Genomic DNA, 20,861 nt, shown 5'->3' on the forward strand with positions numbered 1-20,861 from the left:
TCCAGAAATCAGAAAGTTCTTTGTAGAAGGCATTTTCACTGCACTGGATTTTCTGACTTTTAACAGTCATGAAGACGTTCTGATAGAAAATTCTCTTTGTTATCAGTTAAAAAGTCAGTGGGCTCAGGAGTTAAATTCACGGAGGATGTAAAATTTTAAGAGATCAACAAACTGACCTTAGCCCCAGCTCAAGATGTATCAGATACAGTTTGACAGATCTGTATTTTGCACATCAATTTGTAAGCTGAAGTTACACTCCTTCTATTGAGGAGTATGACATTAAAAATTTCAAGTTATTGCAAATGTAATATAAAGGGATGGTCTTAAAATCTTATTTTAAAGAACATTTTATACTGCCTTTACCTCTTTATAGAAAAGTGCCCAGTTATTTGCAAAGTCAAGTAAACTCATCCAGTCCATAAAGACTTGACATGAAACTAAAACTTATATATACATAGTTTATATTTTGTTTATGCAAAGAAAACTAAGCTGTAAAAAAATGTAGCTTCAATTTAGATAACTTCTGTGACTTTCCCTCTGCTGTTCATAGAGAAGATTAAACAAAAAACCTGTTCATGTTATGAAAAAAATGTTTTATAAACATTTTAAAAAAGCAAACAACCAAATATACACAAGTAAAAAACCCATAAAAATTATTAATTGACAGATAAGTGCTGTAACAATATAGAAAATACTAAATCACCTAGTAATCCATACTGGAGATGTGCAAAATGACCAGGTGGCAAGGCTGTATCTTGAATTTTCTTTACAAACTTGCGGGCTGTGTCAGGTGGGTCTCCGGTACCGGTAGTGGAAATAACAATAACCACAGGATCCTTTTCTGTTTCCAGGTTGTACTACAAGTAAGAGAACAAAGTTACAAGGTGCCATGTGATATCTATTTCTGGCCTTAGGTATTATCTTCCACCTTTCTTTTTCCTAAAGGCACACTGAAAAGGTTTAACATCATTTTTCCTGTAACCACAGAAAGTCTCTGAAGTAATTCTTTGAAGTAATTACAAGTAATTTTGGGGGATACAACTTACAACTTGGCTGGAGTTTTCAAGACCAGACTAGGTAAAGCCCTGAGAAACCTGCTCTGACCTCAGCTGACCCTGCTGCAAGATCACCTCATGAAGTCCCTTCCAATCTCAGTTATCTTATGAACCTTTCCAAAAACACCAAAGGGCAGCATTTTCAGCAGGGTAATGCACATGTGAAGAATGCCTAACTGCACTCAGCTTAAATAAGCAACCTGTACAATACCTGCTTTGTCAAGTGGTAAAAGTAGTTCTGTATATACAATCACTATTGCACAGTTAGCCATAATCCTGATAAATTCACACAGGTAACTGGGGAAGGGCTGCACAAACAGTGGGGACCATTTCGAAGTTCCATTAGGGATCAGTTGGTTCTGTCTGATAACTTCCACCTTACACCCGCTTTCCCACAAAAAATAAACTTCCGTGCTTTGGGAAACAAAGAAAATTAGTCACTGTGCTCTCAAGTCTGATTCATTTTGACCTCTTCCCTCTGCCCCCTATTAGTTCTTCTTCCCTTTGCTAATCCCAACCTTTCACATTTCCCATGGTTTTATGGGGGCTACTCCCAGTGTACCAAGTTGCCAATATATATTTGGGGTTGAGCATCAGTTCTGTCAGTTCAGGTTTCACGCAATCATTTCCTACATCTCAAGTAAAAATCATTCTGTTTCTTTGATAATTTCAGCTTTCCACTGAGAGCAGGCTGCAGCACCAATGGCCTACTGTCTGCCAGGCCACCCAGACAACATCCTCTTTTGTAGCACTACAGGCTATGGGTTTTGAATCTCGTGGATAGCAAACTATGGGAAACACAGCTCCACAGAATCACAGACATGCTGTTTGGGAGTAACCACTGGAGGTGACCTACTCTCACCCCATGCTCCAAGTGGGACTGACTGCCAATGCTGCATTAGGTCAGCCATGACTCCTGCTGAATTTTGACAATTTCTAAGGGTAGAGATTCCACTTTTCTGAGAAGCCTCTTCATCCAGTAGAACTTCTCCACTTGTGTCTAACATGAGTTTATCGAGTGGCACTCAGTGTACTTTGCCTCCTGTTGTATGGATTTCTGCTGTCAAGAAGAGTGGTTCAAGCAGGTCTGCTTTTAGGTCACACCTTAGCCTCCTCTTTGCCATAGCAAACGACTCAAGCTTCTTTTACTTCTGTAGATTTCCATTTAAATCCTCTTCCAGAGTTCCAGGTTTAATAAAGTAGTAGGGCTATGAGAAAATCTAAAGATTGCAAAAGATGCTTTGTTTCATTTCAAGCAGTTTCAGGAATGCGATTCAAACTTCAGTTTGAGGAAATAAATTCTAATCACTTAACTAAATAAATCACTCAAATCTTATTCCCTTATCAAGCTGTGTAAAAAGTTACACTTTTCACCTAAAATCCAAAAAAGTTAGGTATGCAAAGAAAGAGTTGTCAAGGAGTTTTGCTGTTGTCATTTTTTCCAGAACCTCCCTGAAGAACCTACAAGCAGCTGTACTGAGCATCTTAAATTATCATCTAGAACAGTGGCCAATAGCAGGTGCCTAGAAAGGGTAAGAGAAGTCAGTAAGCATGCAAGGATATTCCTCAAGTACTCTGCCAGACTTCAGTTAGTCCAGAGATGTTCCAGAGATTTTGTCTTTTACAAGTTCAGGTGAGCTCCAAGTACCCACAAACCTCCCAGACTTCCAAAACTGAACTGTAACTTGTACAAAAAAGAGGCCTTAGAGTCCTGTTGCAGGACTGATTGGTAAGTATAAATAATTGGTAAGTATAAATACAACAGCTTCTACAGTGCATTGTCAGAAGTGACAACCGCACTTACAGACAAAAGTTAATTCTTCAACTAAAAAAAAGCAAGGGTCTACTTGTATCACTAAGACCTCACATTAAGCTTTGTTCCATTAAAAAGAATAAATACAAACTTGGAAAGTAAAAAGTGGTGTATCAGAACAGAGTTATAATTAGCTCATTAAATTGTTGCTTGGTCCACTGCACATTCTCCTCTGAAAGTTAAGACTTTTTTGAAGTCAAACGTTTGGTAACAGATGTGCTGCATTAATTTGTGTCAGCTGAGAGGTCTGATATATTACTACACTAACAAGAAGCTTAAACAATTACAAAGTTTTTTACTCTCCCTTCCACTTCTTTCTGTTTCCTTAGTGTTACACCTTTGTCCCATTCTTTCTTTGACCATCAAAAGTACTCCTCAGTTGAGGACAGCAAGGCCACGCAACATCTCTGAGTGATGACAAGGTCTGAAAAATACCCAACGGCTGCCACATAAAGAGAGGACTGCTAACTGACAAATATGGACAAAAAAGAAACCTCTTTCTTCCTCACCTAAGGTACAGACACAGTCCTCTTGAACTGTGCATATTGTGGAATAAACTCTGAGATCTAACATGCACAAAGGACTTCACAAGATGCTAAATCAAATTAAAGCAAGTAGCCTATATCTCCAGTACACTATGCCATCCTTTCTTCCCCTTCCCAATTACACTTCAGCTTCAGAAGTTGTCTTCATTTACTGCAAAGGGTAAGGAAAAGCTTAACTGATTAAACCTACAAAGCTGTAGAAATTAGTTTTTTTCCTCAATGTTCAATTCCCAGATTCTCACTTCAGAACATCTTTCTAGTCCATCAATAACTTGCAGTTCTGAGATGTCTTGCCAAATTTGACAAAACAGATTTATTCCAAGCAGCAGGCCAGTAACAGGGCTAGAAATATCCTGCCTGCTGCCTTCTTGAAACTAATCTCCAAACCTGTCAAGTGTAGAAGTGAAAAGGAAGAATACAAGGTGAATCTTCACATTCCCTGCTGGCTTCATAGAAGTCTCTTCACAGAACTTTGCTACATAATCTGTGAACATTTATTCAAAAGATGTCCTGCTACCCAACATGTAGTGTAACCCCAAGAAAGCAACTTGCTAAAAGGGAACTAAATTCTTTTTATAAACTTCTCATATTTTCAAGTGCCTGAAAAAGCCGTTTAGGTGTTATTTCCTGCTCATCTCATATGAAATACAATGCTATAAAGTTTTGTTTGGTTGTTTTTTAAAAATATTTTTGTTTAAGGACATAGAATTGAAAGTACTTTATGAAGGAAATTACAGTCCATATAGCTTTTAGTTACAGATAAGACTTTACCAGTTTTCAGGTGTCTACCCTTGGATAACAGCAAATAATAAAAATCTACTTCCTTGCTGCAATCAAGATTTTTTTTCCTAGAATATTTCTTGAGTGTATCCAGTGTGAACTGGAGTGAATGCACATGCAGAGCAACTCAAACAGGCCTCACAAAAGCTCAGCGTCATGCTGGAGCCCACACTTAATAGAACACAGGACCCCAATGCAACACAAAAATAACAGGAAAGAAAAAGATATCATTTCTAACAACAGCAGAATTGATCAGAAAATACAGAATTCATACATTATGCAAATCATATACAAATAATTTTCAAGGAGTCATTGAACTGTTGTTAGAAGAGAGATCAAACATACATTCATTTACTGTTTCAATAAGAAAAATCACAAAGATTGGTAGAAGGCTATTAAGCATCTGTGAATATTGGTCCAAATTACTGACTCATAAGAAAAAAATTTTAACTGTATAGCATATGTTAAATGGGTTCAGATGCTCTGCCTTCACCATTAACAGCTATCACTCAAGAACATGAAGAAAAATGCAGCTCTTAAATACCTTTTTTTCAAAACAGCATGGAGTATCTCACCTTGTCCATCTCACTTATACAGTGCATATCAGCTTCAAGTCCATGGGCACCTGCTTGCTGCCATATCTCCTCAGCTATGGCTTTTGCCTGCCCCTTTTGTGTTGCATAAAGGAGCAAAAACCTCCTTTTTAAATCACAGCACATTTTCAAAAACAGAGCACTTTTTTTTTTAAAAAAAAGACACTGCAGGGGAAAAAAAGAAGGAATAAAAAAAATGAATTTATTGTATGTGGAACAGCAATATTTTACTTTGCTTATCAGATTCTAATGAGATAAAAGGATAGCAGTACTGCTGTTTAACTTGGATATAAGGCATCTGCTCTGAAGAGAAGCCATTTCTCTCAAACAAACTTGTAGGACAGGTCGTGAAGAACTTACAAGCTGCACTGCCTTGATGTTACAGTAATACCACAGTATGTCCAATATCAAGAGTGTAGTTTGTAAACAATACAATAGAGAAATTAGTTTCATGAAAAGAAATACTATTTTTATTTTATATTTTCCACTTTAAGTCAGTGACTACTATGGTCCTTTTCTGAGATATATTTGACAGTAAAACAAAACAAAACACAGAGCTAGTGAAGCCAAAATACAATGCCTGAGAAAAAAAAATAATTAAAATTCTCTGCTTCTTTTTTTCTGAAATCAGTATTTTTTCCTGAATGCCCTTATACTTTACTGTCCACTACATCTTTGCTTTGTTCTTTATTTCATATTTCAACATGGAACTTCTAATACAAGTGCAGCAACAGAATTGACTGTTTGGGTTATTTCTCTTAAAAAGAAGAAACCATCCTAGAGAAATCTACTGTAATGTAAAATGCTATGCCCTAACAAAGTCTTGCAAGCAGCAGGATGAATGAGAGGCACATCCTTATCCGTTCCCTGTCCCATGAAAGTTCAAGTGCAAAAGAACATTTTTTTCATGACTTTGACACAGGCAGAACACAACAAATTTAAGGACAACTTCAACAAGCAGTGAGTGAGATGAGCAGGATGTCTATTGTACATATATTACAAATTAATCTTCTCTCAATATTTTGTCACTGTGATGGAGATCCAGTAGAACTCATATATCTATAATTAAAACTGCATAATTTGCAGTTCCCAACTTGAGATTTTTTTTTTATACGCCCAGGCCAAGTTTGCTGTACCTCACCACTTTCTCACATGCATATTCAATTATGCAAAGCATTCAGTGTGCTAGCCACACACACTGATTTATGGAAGCCTGTGGCTAAATAATTTGAGGCATATCTTTTTCCTGCTTCTGTTAAGCTCAGCTCAAGCATAACTCACCTGTAGAAGAAGAATACTGCACTCTATTGATACGATATGATATTTCACAGTATTGTGTAACATTTCTCTTATTAGAATTATTTTTTTAAGCATACTTAAAAATCAAAAGTGGTAAAACTAGGTGATAGCTTCTTAAGAGTAGCACAGTGCCTGTATCATACATGAATTCCATAAAAAATGTAATTACTAGAATATTTTAAGGCTTTCATTGTACTTTTTTCTACATTTTTATTACAGTTTTCACTTTAAATTGATTACCCTGTATTACTAAAAATATTCTTAACTGCCTCAATAATCTTGTTAATTAAACGCATTTAAGTAACTGGCTTCATGTGCATGTGCACAGAGGATATATACACCAAAATGATTCACAAAATTATTCTTCACCTGCCTTTTCCAAAAGAAACCAATAAACTTGATGACACACAAATTATGACCATTCAGAGGAAATACAATTTAAATAATCTCAGATCCCTGTAGTAATACATATTCTTTACAGCCACATGCTATGTTTTCACCTTAATTCTTTTTAATTCTTTCACCTTAATTCTAAGTGTTCTCTTGTCAGCAGGTGGCAATGCCTGACTATAAATGGAGAAAACCAGTAAAGATTAAACAGAGTTTTATTAGTAGTCTTTCTCATACTTCAGAAGGGAGAAAGACAGTAAATTTTCAACTGGGATCACACAATAGCATAGTAGCCTTCTATAAGCAAGAAGTGGAAGGGTAAGCAGGCAATGGTAGAGCCAGGGGATTATCAATAGATTTCAAACAAAAGCTGTATGAGAAAAGAATGAAAAATTGCAATAGCATGAGAGAGAAAAGGGCAACAGAAAGATCAGATGATCACTGTGTGGTTTGACACAGCCACATGTTGCCCAATCAGCACCATGATCTTTGCCTAGGCCAGTTAAAAGAGCCATAAGAAACTGAGCTGCTTCCACTCTATCTAGTACATTAACATCAAAGAGTGCAAAAAGTAGCTACCCTCATCTGCTGTTCATCTATGTGAACTTGTGGGGAGTTTTCTCCCTGGTGAGTGAACTAGTAGATTGCATAGAGACACACAGGTGAGAGAGTAACCACATCTCCCACAGAAGGCCTGTGTAAAAAAGAGAACTTGGAAGAGGAGATTGGCCTTGAAACATAAACCCCCTGGGAGAGGGGACTGTGTACAAATGTGTCCTTGGGGCAAGGGAAGAGGTCACAATTAAACAATTCCTTGGAATTAGATACAGAAGAACTTTTAAATAACTGAGTGCATTTGGTAACATTTTCTAAGTGTTTAGTATTGTGTTTATTGCATTGTGGCTATTACCTTAAATGTAAAGTTCAATCAACTGGTTAAACAGCAGTTTAACTGACAGTTAATTATTCATTAACAGATCAATAAAATCCTTTGATCCTGATTTGACCAAAACTATACAAGCCGAGGACCTTCTCTCTTTAGAGCATCTTCTCTGTCACCAGCCAGAAGAGCTTCATGCACAAACTGATCAAGTGATATCTGCTAAAAGAGGGGAATATTATCCATGCCTACCTGCAGATGAACACAATCATAAGCCAGGCACAGACTTACTCTCAGATGAGCATACTGCCCAACCAGAAGAGCTTCCTGAACAAACTGATCAAGTCATATCTGCAAAAAGAAGGGAAAATTAGCCATGCCTACCTGCAGATGAACACAATCAGAAGCCAGGCACAGACTTGCACTCAGATGAGCATACTGCCTGCCCTGCTCTTGCTTTGCTGCGCTATACACTCAAAGGACATATGCCACTCTCATTAACAGGGTATGAGTTCAACTGAAATAAAAAGGGGAAAAAAAATTAAAATAAAAAAATTCTTGACGATGGAGCTTTCCAGACCATCCCTCTGAGTTGGGCAGCATTAACGCACCACCAGCCTTTAACTGTTGATGTGTCGCTAGTTGTGCACTAAAAAGCAATGCAAGGTTTAAACTGGAAAAACAGCACAGGCTATCCAGGCTCAACCCAGAGCTTAGCACGGAAATTGGGCCGAAATTCTACATTACACATAACACAGGAGTCAGAAAACTAACTGCTCACAAAAGATTAGCAGGGAGTCCATCGGCTCCACACGGCAACCCCCTGCAGGGGCAAACACGCCATCTCTGTTCAGGGAACCAGATGTGCTGGCATGAGCGGCAATGCAGCTGCACTCGCAGGCCAGACTTCCCACTTCATAGAATCATAGAATTGGCTGGGTTGGAAGGGACCTCAGAGATCATCAAGTCCAACCCTTGATCCACTACCGCTGCAGTTACCAGCCCATGGCACCGAGTGCCACATCCAGTCTCTTTTTAAATATCTCCAGGGATGGAGAATCCACCACTTCCCTGGGCAGCCCACTCCAATGCCTGATCACCCTCTCAGTAAAGAAATTCTTTCTAATGTCCAACCTAAACCTCATACACCAAGCCTGTCCGAAAAGTCAGACTGCATGGCTGCAGACACGGTAAAAACGCAAAGAATTTCTGCGGCAGCTCCACACACACCTGTGGGGCTTCACACCGCGTTGTGGGCCCTTGCCTTCTGAGCCATTCCCCTGCAATTTTTTTAAAGTTAGTGCTTTGCTCAGCATCACTTCCAACTCTCGGACCAAGACAAATACAAAACCCACAGCAGAACTTCAGTGAAAGCTGCGGGACACCCGCACGCGAAACTTTTCTAGGCCTGGGCTTCACCTCCCGCTCAGATAAATGCGGTTGAACCAACCCCCAGCCCCAGGGAACGGGGAGAGCCGCTCGCGAACAAGCCCGGTGATCTTGGGGAGCAAAGCCCCGTTCCCCACCGGAGGCTTGAATGCCGCCGCTGCAGCAGCAGAAGCCTCTCCGAGAGCCGGCGCCCCCGGAACAGCTGCCCGGACCGCTCCCCGCCTCGCTGCCGCCCGGATCCCCGCGGTCCCTCAGACAGCGTGCCCGGCACCGCCGCCAACCTGCGGCCAGCGGGACAGCTCTCGCCGAAGGACGCGCGCTTTGATCCGTACGTACACAGAGAAATATCCGGCTCCTGAGGCAAAACCCCCACACCCACTCAGGCTCCGTCGCGCCACCTCGGCCGTCTGCCAGCAGCCAGGACTCTGCAGGGACGGGACGGGCCCACTGGGGGCAGAGAGCGGCTGCCGGTGCCCAGCTAGAGCGATCCGGAGAACGGCGGAAGCTCCCGGCAGCCCTTGCGCTGCCCGTCATGGCGGCTGAGGTGAGGGGACCCCTGCTCCCGCCGCTCGCTTCCCGGCATCACCGGGAGCCCTCAGCGCCGGAGGGAGGTGGAGGACGGAGTCGGGGAGAGCGATGCCCCGGCCCGCGGCGGGCAGCAGTGGGTTCTGGGGTGGGAGGACGCGCTGTGGCGGTGCTTGCGGGCGCTGCCTGTCCCGTTGGGCCTCTGAGGGGGGGAGCGAGCCGGAGAGGCCCCGTCGGTGCCGTCCAGCCCATGTCGGACTCGGCTCTTCACCCCATTTCCGCGGCTGCGATCCCCCCTTGGCTGGCTGCAGCCGGGGGTCCCCGCAATGCCTCTCTCTGCCGCCTCTCTCTGCACCTTCGGTAGTTCTGCCTGGGGAAACGTGGCGTGGGGCGTGTTCCCCCTCCACCCCTTATATTCCTTGTGCAACCTGTCACGCAGGTCCCGCCGCTCCCCCCAGTTTCTTCTCTTTGCACTGGTGTTCGTGGTAGAGTGATCATCCCAATCCTGTCCAGCCACTAAATGTTTTGGGGTTTTTTTTAAACTGCATTTTAATTCAACGGTGTTTTGCAATTTATATGTATTTTTTCTTTCTCCAGGTAAATGTTGTGAACCTACTTGAGGCAATATGGCTTTGATTAGCCAAAAAAGTTTCCAGTTTTACTCATCCAGCACAGCAGTAAGCAGGTCTGTTCTGATGACCCTAAGCAAAAGGTTGAGCTTTATCAGTGGGCAGCAAAAGCCCCAGAACTGTAGCTCTGTAGCCATGAGGATGCTATGTTTCAAAGACAAATCTCAGTATATGTTTTGTAGAAAAAAACACGTACAATTGCAGATACAGTCTCTTTCTGTTAATGAACCTGTGCATCTTTGTGGAGATACTGAGAGCAGTCCTAAATCTGATAACAGGTGGATGGATGAACAACTGTTTTTCAAGAAACTGAACAGCCTTGGTACATCAAAAGAGATTTTTGACTTTCTTAGCTCTTTGGAAATCATGTCTGATATCATGGCATCAGGAGCCCTGCAGAGGATTTCTGAAGTTGAAGTGGATAACAGCGGTCTGAAAAACCCTGAAGAAGTGCTAGAGAATGATGTTTTCAGGGCATTGTGCTTCCAGTTTGAATTTGAATCCTCAAAACTGTCAAACACTGGGCTGCTGAATGCATTGCAAGCTTTGATAAAACTACGTATAGACCCGCAGAGTGCACTGATGGCAAGCTTGCTTTCTGAGGGTGAAGAACGGCTTGGGAAAGGGCAGCTGACTGTTAAAAATCTATGTGCTCTTGGAGAGAGTTTGCTTCAGTTGGAAGGCTCAAGCTCCACAGTTCTGGAACGAATTGTGAACCACATGAAAAACAGAGACATTGAGAAGTGGACTCCTAGGGAAATAGTGATGACTTATAAGATGCTGCAGATGACTATCGGAGAAGGGAAACAATTCCAAGACTTGCTAAACATACTAAACAGTGTCACTTTAACCCTAGTTTCCCAGCTAAGTCCAAAGTTCACAAGCATAATACTTAATTCACTGGTTGTTCTTCATCAGACTCAGGCAGTTCCTTTAGTTACAGCACTGTGTAAACATTCTGTGAAGCATATTCCATATTTCACAGGTGATGAACTGGTAAATGTACTGCAAGCCTTCCTGTACTTCGGACATCGTGAACAACTTTTTACAGAGGCTCTGGAAACACATGTTCCCAAGTCTATCTTTACCATGCATCCTCAAACTGTCAGCAAAATCATGCAGTATTGCTGCCAGAAGATGATCCTTTCTAAGCCCATCTTTGATGCAGTGGCAGAAGTCTTCATTTCTGATGCTGACGGGTTTACCACGGACCAGATTGCTGAGTGTATTGTACCATTTGGGATTCTTAATTATCAACCTCCAAGTGCTTCTTCCTTGTTTAGGAAGCTTGAAACTATCCTGCGTAGTCGCTTGAGTCACTTTCAGCCTCACACCTTGCTGAACCTGCTGCACTCATGTGTCCTTATTCAACGTTATCCAGTAAATTTTCTGCCAAAAATATTTAGTCCCTATTTTCTGCAACAGCTTCAAGGTAAGGAGCAGAGTTTCTCTTGATGTGTTTTGCGTTTTATTATTACATGATATGTCTCTTATCTAGAACCCATTTGTTATCAATTACATCTGTTCAATCAACAGTGACCTAGGGATTAGTGATCAGAACTCTGAAGATTATCAAATATTCAGTTGTAGTTGTCTTTCAGTTTATATCATTTAGAGGAGTTTGAAAATTGCCCGGTACAATCTCAAAGATAATAACTACCTTCAAAATTTTATTTCAGTTAATCCTACTGCTTTTCTAAAAAGTACTGGCCCAGGTTTTCCCCATGTTTGCCCTTTGTCTCATACGCTTTATAGATACTAATTTATTATGTGTGGTAAATGTGGCTCTTTACATTTTTTGCCTATGCAGTGACCCATGTGAAAGTGAGACTTAAGTTACTATGAGACTGGTAACCCTAGGAAAGGTGAGACTAACCTGAGACTAATTGTTATGGAACTAACAAGACTGAGATCAAAAGTGGTAGGTTTTGGAATGACACTGATACTTGGAATGATACGTGAGTGATGTAAAATACAACGGTGATTCTGGCTTCATTTTTCTCTAAACTGTTACACTGTGAAGTCTGCCACAGGAGGAATGTGGCGTCAAAGTAGAACACAGGATAGTGAGTCCTGAGTCTTGACTTTTATTCTGGGTGTAGCCCCCCTATTTGCTTTGCTGTTTTGGGCAAGTAACTTCACTTTTCTGTATCATTTCCTTTCCCCACAATTGTTTTGCTTACTTGCTTCTCATACTGCTAAGGGTTGGAACTGGCTCTTAGGCATTTTACTCAGGGGCTACCAAGGGCAGAACATATTTCAAAATACAATAAGAATACTAGTGGTACTGATTGTGAAGCTGTAACAGTTACCTTCTGTTTGTGCACTGTTGGTTAGATTTAAGATTTTACTTCCTGTCTTTTTAATGTTAAGTCCGCTGTGACTTTGTATTATATTTATTTCTGAATATCTTCCTAAGAATCCAAAACACTCTCTGGGTGAGGGTCTAAGGACAAGGTACAATCACAGTTGTCAGAAAACCTATTCATAGCTTTTAAAATTGGGCCAAATTACTGTATGAAAGAGTTTGAATAACTGTTCCACAGCTTGCTTACATCTGTGTTACTAACAAGCTCACTCATATAATACAGAAATAATTCATTGTTACATTTTAAAAATGTTGTCTAAAAATCCTTATACACTTTGGTCAAGATTAGCTCACATTCCAGAGAAAAGTGAGGTAAAGTGTAGCATTGGGACAAGAATAATTTATTGATAAGAATGTGTAAATCTCAGTACAAAATGTGTTTTTCAAATACTGTTTTACTTTACAATTCAAATAGATTCATTGCACATAAGTGATTTTGGCATTTTATTCCTTACTTTCCACCAGCCTGTGCCATGTCCAGCTTTTCAGGTGGTGGTAAGGTAGAACCAGATATGGGCTTCTGCTGTCATCTCTACTCTGTTCTTTCAGGATAAGGATTATTGTGTTGTATTCTTGCTTCCCAGTTAGCTGTATTTCTCTTTCATACTGTATTGTAATCAGCTTGTGAAAGCTGAAAAGTGTAAATGGATAAAAATGAAAAAAATTAATTTTCAGTGCATAATTGTTTGCTTAACTAAAAGAGAAGTGAGATCTGAACCAGTAAAACATTATAGCATCATAAATGTGATTAGTTAAGGATAGGTGTGTATTGCTTTTCTTAATTATGTAGGAAAAAATATAAATTTAAGTCTAGGATATAAAGACTGGTGCTTTGCCCTAGTCTGGCGGAGACTTACTGTGTCTTTTTTCCACGCCCTGAACTCCTTTCCTTTCCACCTCTAGAAGACCACTGTGGTCTCATGCTTGGCCTTACTGGTCTTACCATACTGAGTAAGCAAACAGTACAAAATTTAAGAATCTACCTCATGATTTATCTTGTCTTGCTTAGGAGATCTTGGAATCAGCTCACCTGCTGCTTCCAAGACTGTCTGAACTGCAAGGGCTGCCTTCACCCAATTGTTTTTTTCCTTGATGTAGTAAGCTTCTAGAACATCCCCCATGTTGTAGCCTGTCCTTAACTCTCACTATTACATAATCCAACACTTTTGAACACAAACCTGTTATGAATGACACAGTTATAAGCTATAGCTTTTAAGTAATTCTGTGTCAGATAATAAAGCATACTTAGTGGCATTATAGAGATATGTAAGCTACTATAGAAAGATCAGTGCCTCTTCTAGATCCCAGCTAAGATTGCTCTGTTATTAAAACTCTATTAGAAGATAAAGTTTTCAGAGTTATTAGAAATGTTGGGCACTCAGCGTTTAGCTGCTCAATATAAAATACATTAAAAATTTGATTTTTAGGAATCAGATCTCTCTCATGTCCTAAAAACCAGAATTTCTTTTAAAATTTTTGGTACTTCAAAAAATGAGAAACCTCATGATACCAGTTACTTTGAATATGTTCTTTTAAATTAATAAATGTATTCCACTAGAGTGATCAAAGTTCACAACATGAACTTGAGATGATCTGCATGATTAGCACTTTCTACTACATCAGGATTTTACCATTCTGTAATAGCACTTTGCACATAACATGAAAGATGCCTCAACTGTACACTTGTAGATAAGTCTCCAGAAATTATTTAGTATTATCCAGAACTGTCCCCTGTAGATTATCCTGCATCTCTCAGATCCTCATCTTTTTTTGTCAGAGAATACGACAGTCTTAACTAAGACCATGCTAATTGTATTTTATTGATACTTCTGTAAATAATTTCCTCATTTTTCAAACTGTTGTCATTTCACAACTGATCTTTCCGTTCATTCAAAGAATGATCAAGAATGACAATGATCAAGTAGCTTCTCTGCGTGTTGAACGGAATAGTTTTTCCTAACTTCTGCATGATGGTTTGTGTAAAGATACTTTGTTGAAGGTACACGGAGAAAATGTGAATATTCTTGTTTCAGCTCAGCCACCTGGTTTGGACAGAACTGTTGCCTCCCAGCTAACCCAGCTTTTTCTGACTATTAGCCTGGAATGCCCATTTTATGAGGTATGTTACACATGAAACCAGATCTGATGTTAAAAAGAGGTGATAAAGTCATTACAGCCCTGTTGATAATTAGTTCGGGACTGCCTTCCCCATAAAAATCATTGGAATAGGCTGAAACAGCTTTTTTATTTTCTTTGATAAAAACATGAAGCATTTCAACCTGTTTGTTTGACCCAGTATATTTGTATGTTTGACAAGAATGACTAGCTCTAAGTTAAAGTGCTTTCTGAGTATTTCCAAGTGCTTTTCCAGCAGCTGTTCCTTTTTTATGTTTGGCTTAGAAGTCTTGGAGCATAAAAGATACCAGGCACTTTGATGTTTGCCTGACTGCAGAGTAATGGAAACAGTTGAGCATTTCTCCTGCTTGATATATTCAGCTTGATAGCATGGATGCTTCCTGAGGCTATTCTGGTGGCTGGTTTTCCTTTTGGTTCAATTTGGTTTTCTTTTAAGATTTTAACAGATCATACCTCAGACTATAAGTCTCTCAACAGACTTAGTTTTGAAATGGGCAGAATACATTTTGCTGTATTAATATGAGAACTGCAAATATGTTATAAAGTTTTTTCTTTTGTTTGGTTTTATGTCATAATGCAGGGGCCCAAACTCCTTCCAAAGTATCGAGTAAAGAAGTTTTTCACACGTCACAGTTCTGTAGATGTTCACCTCCTCAAAAGGGTGAAGACTGGATTACTTTATTTATTGAAAAAAAGAAAGTATTTTACATCAGAGGTATCAACACCATATTTCTATACTGTTGGTAAGTTATATTTCTTTACATTAATGATAAAATGAGTATTTATGCTGTCAAAACTTTAGCCTCAGTTATTTTCCAGAAATAAATATTATTGATTTTATTGTGTGCCTTTTAAATTATGCATGGGGGAAAAAAACCCCAACCAAACTCTGTAGAAGGTGTTGAAGTCAGAAAACACTTTGTGAACTTTTAAGTAAATGTAGAAGAAAGGAAACTGAGAGAAGGTGATGATGAATAAAGATATGTGCCCAGAAGAGGTGGATGATAAGTATGATGTTGAGGGAGGGGCCTCTTGCACCCCATGAACATTGTAGGGGGGAGAGATAAAAAAAATCAGAGGGGGATGATTCCAAAATTATTCTGCATTTCAGCTGCTACATGGTGTTGAATTTGGCATGGTGTAGGTCCCAAGCTCTCTTTGGAGATTAACATCATCTATAAAATGAGGGAGTTAGTGAGATAAATAAGAGGGCAAGGGGGAGAGAGAGTCTCTTCCCCAAAGACCTCAAAATTCCAGACTCCCTAGCCAAAGGACCATTTAACTACATTATGGATTTTAGTGAACTTGGAATACTGTGTTGCTGTTAGTGTTATGAAAGGATGAAGTGTTACTAATTATCACTCATTTGTCTAAGGTCCCTTTCAACCTAAGGCAATCTATGATTTGGGTTAAATAGCCAAGACACATCTTTTGCAAGCCTCTGTGGTTCAGGTGTATTATAACAGTTTTAGGTTTTTTTAACACAGTTAACTGTAAGAGGATAAGAATTGCAGTAAACAGTTTGTTATATGACATGAGTTTTGATGTAATTTCTCTTTTCATATACACTAGATATTGAGATTAAATTAGATGAAGAAGGATTTGTATTGCCTGCTGCTCAGTGTGAAGAAGTACACAGACGGTAAGGGAGTAAAAGAAACCCACTGATAAAATAGCAACATTAACAAAGAAAACCCAGCTGGTGAAATCCCAGGAAAACTTAAACTAATTGGAGTTTTGCTGTTGACCTCAACAGAGCTGAAGTTTCACACTGAAACCCCTGGCAAAAGGACAAAGCTGACAAAATTAACAATCTGTACATTTTCCTCATTGCTTTGCCTTCCAACTATCCAGTGTCTGATAATTAGTCTCTTTACCTAGAGACAGTTGGATCAAAGTGGTCCTGATTTGGCCCATGGTAAATTATTTTGATCTTCTGTAATTAATTTTCAAATTAAAACCAAATTCATTCTAATTCAGTTATGCCTGCATACATTTAACACAGTTTAAGTGAGTTTTGAGTTCTCCTCTCCCTACCTCTCCCTGTCCCTCTTTCTTCCCCTTAAACACAGGTTTAAGTTCCTGTGTTATTTACCACCAAATTGAAAAAACATAATCTTGATGCTGCCTACCATACATATAGGTTTAATTTAAGCAGATTTAGTTTAAACTTAACTGGTATAACAGGCACGCTGCTAAGCTGCATATTTAGCTGAAATGTTTTCAAGCTGAGACAAGGATTTTGTATGGTTTTCTTCCTAGAATAATACAAGCAGCTTAGCAGTAGTAGCATTAAAAATATCAAACTCATATTAACTGTATAGTAATTTTTGTTAAATAAGTAAGGTTTTCAGGTTAGTTTCTCTAAGCTTCAGGCTTTCCCTCTCCCACCCTTAAGCTGAGTAATTTGAATTGTCCTGAAATAAATAACTCCCATTCTACAATATCTAAGTCTAGGACCTATTAGGAACTAACAGGGGAGGTATCATGCTTCTTGAGAACTGCATAGTTGTGGTGACTAAAGTAACTTTTTTCAACACTACACTTGTGCTTGGTTTTAGAATTGCTCTCTGCATTGATGGTCAAAATAGATTTTGCATTAATAGCCACAATCTGTTGGGAGAAGAAGCTATTAAACAGAGACACCTCCAGCTACTTGGCTATGAAGTTGTGCAGGTAAAGTCCAAAGACAGTAGTTTGCTTTTGCTCTGGCTAACAAAACAAGTGGAAAATTATTTTATAATGCTTAAAACTGTAGTTGTAATTACTTCCCAGGGCAGATCTAGTCTTCTCCTTTCTACATTATGTTCTCTCTGCCTAGCTTTTGCCTTTTTGAGGGAGTTACAGAAATTCTTTTTCTTCCTGGGATCAACTGGTGTTTTCTGATGAATATCAACTGCTTGACAGAGTACTTATCTACAGTGATGAAAGTTCAAGTCTTGACTTAAATGAAAATGTTGTCTCAGTATGTAGATGTTCAGTAGAATTGGGATTTTTAAATACTTTTTTTAAAAACATCTGAATTTGGAATTTAAAAAGATGTATTAAAAAAGAAACTGCTTTGTATTTTAAATAATATTTTCACAACACAGTGTATCCTTTTTTTTTTCCCCTATTGAATTAATAGGGGTATTTTTATGTTTAAACAGTCTTTGGACCAAAACAGTCACTTATAGATTTCTGAGATTTTACTTTCCATTTATAATCACCAAATAGGCTTGACTCTGTTATATTTAACTTAGTTTACACTGTAATGGATATCACTCTTCATTATACAGTAATCTCTAGCCCGATGATTTACAAATCAATAATATGCTTAGGATTAAATGTCTAATTTAAAAGCAGAAAAATATTTGTGTAGTTTTACTTCTACTTAATGAACATCAATCTTACACAGTTTTTCCAACAATCATTTTTGTTTCTTTTCCAGATTCCATTTTATGAGATAGAAAGCCTACAGAATTGCACAAAAATGGCAGAATATCTACGCAAAAAAATCTTCCCTCATATGGACTCGACTGCTGACACTGGAGAATCAGACTAAATCAGAAATTGACATCCTGTACTATAAAGTGTACATACTGTGCATGGAAGAACAGTTTTGTTTTCTAAGTAACTCCACCTAGGATGACTTGGGGTGCTGAATGTGAGACCTTCCAATATTTGGAATAACTGCTATACAAAGAGTAATAAAGAGCAATATATTTTCTTAAATTTTGTGTAAATATTTATTGTAAGTCAACAGGGGTAAGTGCCATACAGTCAGTGCTGTGTTTCCCTTGTATTTCCCCAGGTTTCACTCACTACTGCAAAGGGACAGATGTGACTACACAAGGATACCAGCAAGTGCTGAATGCATAGAATGTGTCATTCTCTCTACGGGTCAGGCCTTCTCTTGACAGTAAAAAAACAAAATTGGGCAATTTACTCCTAGCTGTTTGTGTGTTTTCCCAAGTAGTTCATAAAACTAAAATTTGTAGTAGTTGCACACACAGTATCATTGTGTGTTGCATATTCTTAAGAGATGTAGAGTGCTGTTCACCAAATAGCAATGCCTTACAGAAAATGAGAGCATTTTTATTAATACTGACTTTACTGTGTAACAAAGAACTGCTGCCACAGGGCAATGGATTTGCACAGCTGTCTCTGTAGGGGCCACCCTAAGTTCTGGGTATGTACTATTTCTATTTTTTATTTTGGTGACAGTTGTAGCTGAACTGGCTAAATGGGGTCATGTAAGTTTTCCAGAGTTCCTGCAGTTTACAGCCTGCCATTCAAGCCTGAACTGAACTCGTGCTCCAAAGAGCAGAGGAGTTGTACCCCTAGGCATTTCTTTTTCATATGTGAGTATAAATTCTGGCAGAAGGGTGGAACAGAGAACTGGAACCAGAGGGCAATAGTAAATAGTTCATCCTCCAACTGGCAACAGGTCACAAGTGGAATCCCTCAGGGATTAATATGGGGCCTGACGCTGTTTAACATGGAATCGTAGGGTCCAGAGAAGAATCCCCAGGATGATCAGAGGACTGGAGCACCTGCCATACAAGGAGACACTGAGAAAACTGGGTCTGTTCAGCCTTGAAAAGAGAAGGCTTAGAGGAAACCTTATTATGAAGTTCCAGTACTTAAGGGACAGCTACAAAGAAGATGGAGGCTCCCTGCTTATAAGGAGCCACATGGACAAGACAAGGGGCAATGGGCACAAGTTGCTCCTGGGGAGATTCTGTTTGAAAACAAGAGGAAAATTTTTCACTCTGGACATTCAGACATTGAAATAGTCTCCCAGGGGAAGTGGTGGATTACCCCACTTTGGAAAGTTTTAAGTTGCAGCTTGATGGGGTGCTGAGACATAGAATATAAGTAATAATATTAGAAGGGTTGGACCAGATGATCCTTAAGATCCCTTCCAGCCTGACATTCTGTTAGGGCATGCTTATTCCATCTGAACCTGACTTGGATCAATCAATCAATAATCCATCTTTACAGGTGGGCAAAGGGAAAGTAACATAGTGTTTCTGTATAGTGGCCAGGGCAAACCAAAACCCAGAGAACCAAACTGCTCTCACTTACTCCTTCCTACCCTACCAGGGGAGGACCAAAGGGGAATAATAAAGTGAGACTTCACAGTTGGAAGTTAAAACTAGAACTGGTTTAGTAGAACAGGGATGAGATAGTAACATGGGATAATAATGAAAATACACAAATATATACAAAATCTGCTCCAAGGAGATAAAAACTCTTACCCACAATAGTTGTGTGCCAGCACTGATAGGTAGGGAGTACCAAGAGAAATGAGAGTTTCCAACAGTGTAATAGGAAGCTTACAGCACACTGGTAACCCAACAGTTGCTATATTAGCAAAAGAGATTTTGAAAGAGAAAGACTGAAATGTCTTGGCAGACTTTTATATGGAACTTCTCCCTAATAAAGAAATTGTCAAGGTATTCTTCTGACACTGAGCACTGAAAGGAGAAGTCAACCACTCAGAAATGAGTAAGAAAGAAGTAGTAGGAGGAAAAACCTATAAAAAACCTGCAAAGTCAGGCGGGATGAGAAGGGTGTGAAAGAGCAGGGGGGGTGACTTAAGCTAAGAAATGAGGGAGGAAAACTCACCCTTCCAACTCAGCCGATTCTATCATTCTATGCCTTTCTCCACGATGGATGTGAGCTGGTGATGCTCTTTTCTTACACAGGCCAGAAGGTGGAGCTGTTCTCAAACAGATTTCATTCCCGTAGTTTCTCAAACAGATGGTTTGTAAATACAGTAAGACTACTTAAACCAAGTAATTTGTACTGACTGTCCCAAACTAAAAATAACCTGTCTAGAACATGGCCATATTCCATCTCCTTCTTCAGTGATACTGAATGTGATACTGATTTTTGAAAAGACATTCTGGTATTGTTAGAAAATATTTCCTTCTCACTTTGTTCTTGCTTTGATTTCATGTCACGCCAAACAGGTGCTACTGATTGCCTAGTGGATTATTTATAATAATAAATATTATTAAGAATCAAGAATTTATTTGTTTCTGTTATTTTAGTAGGAGACTCACTGTATTCACACATGGTACAGGTTTCCTATATGTAAGTACCTGACAGAACTCCAATGTCATTCACAGCTTTGGACTTCTATTCCTTGTTCTAGTACGATCAGTCTAAATGCTTTTCCTTTTTTTAAGAAAACTGGCCCATCTTTAAGCTAGAGTAGGATCAATGGCTCCTGAGAACCAAACATGCATACCCTGCAGGAAATACTTCTCCTGAAATTACGTTATAACTTCAGTACTGGATTCACTGATCACATAAGGTACTGAACATTTAAGCAGGTTTAGACATTTATTCCAAACATGCTTTTGAAATTAATGCAGTGCAAATCCTTGTTTTTTTCCATCCTTTCTACCAAACTATATAGTGCTTGCTCTCTTAGTATTAGTTTTTTTTTTCAGCATTGGATACCGA

General features: G+C 39.3%; 2 protein-coding genes across 5 annotated transcripts in view; one reads left to right on the forward strand and one right to left on the reverse strand.

Annotated features, from left to right (window-relative positions):
* The window catches only part of MTRR (5-methyltetrahydrofolate-homocysteine methyltransferase reductase), a 33,932-nt gene extending 24,684 nt beyond the window's left edge, over positions 1–9,248 (reverse strand). Inside the window, exons 1-4 of one of the 4 annotated variants that reach the window (XM_071736703.1) lie at positions 9,081–9,248; positions 7,608–7,706; positions 4,769–4,951; positions 704–857 (exon numbers count right to left, since the gene is read on the reverse strand). In XM_071736703.1, coding sequence (XP_071592804.1) covers positions 704–857; positions 4,769–4,912 — 298 coding nt within the window. In that variant the 5' untranslated portion in view covers positions 4,913–4,951; positions 7,608–7,706; positions 9,081–9,248. Of the gene's footprint in view, positions 1–703; positions 858–4,737; positions 4,952–7,607; positions 7,707–8,881; positions 8,900–9,080 lie in introns of those variants that run through there. The other 3 variants (XM_071736702.1, XM_071736704.1, XM_071736705.1) reach the window with 3 other exon arrangements.
* Positions 9,187–18,116, forward strand: FASTKD3 (FAST kinase domains 3). Its single transcript, XM_071736706.1, has 7 exons — positions 9,187–9,288; positions 9,867–11,330; positions 14,300–14,385; positions 14,983–15,145; positions 15,975–16,044; positions 16,964–17,078; positions 17,833–18,116. The coding sequence occupies exons 2-7, from the start codon at positions 9,896–9,898 to the stop codon at positions 17,944–17,946; spliced, it is 1,983 nt and encodes a 660-aa protein (XP_071592807.1). The 5' UTR covers positions 9,187–9,288; positions 9,867–9,895; the 3' UTR covers positions 17,947–18,116.
* Positions 18,117–20,861: the final 2,745 nt, after the last annotated feature.

Source organism: Heliangelus exortis, chromosome 2 (assembly GCF_036169615.1).
Source record: "Heliangelus exortis chromosome 2, bHelExo1.hap1, whole genome shotgun sequence".
Classification (NCBI taxonomy): domain Eukaryota; kingdom Metazoa; phylum Chordata; class Aves; order Apodiformes; family Trochilidae; genus Heliangelus; species Heliangelus exortis.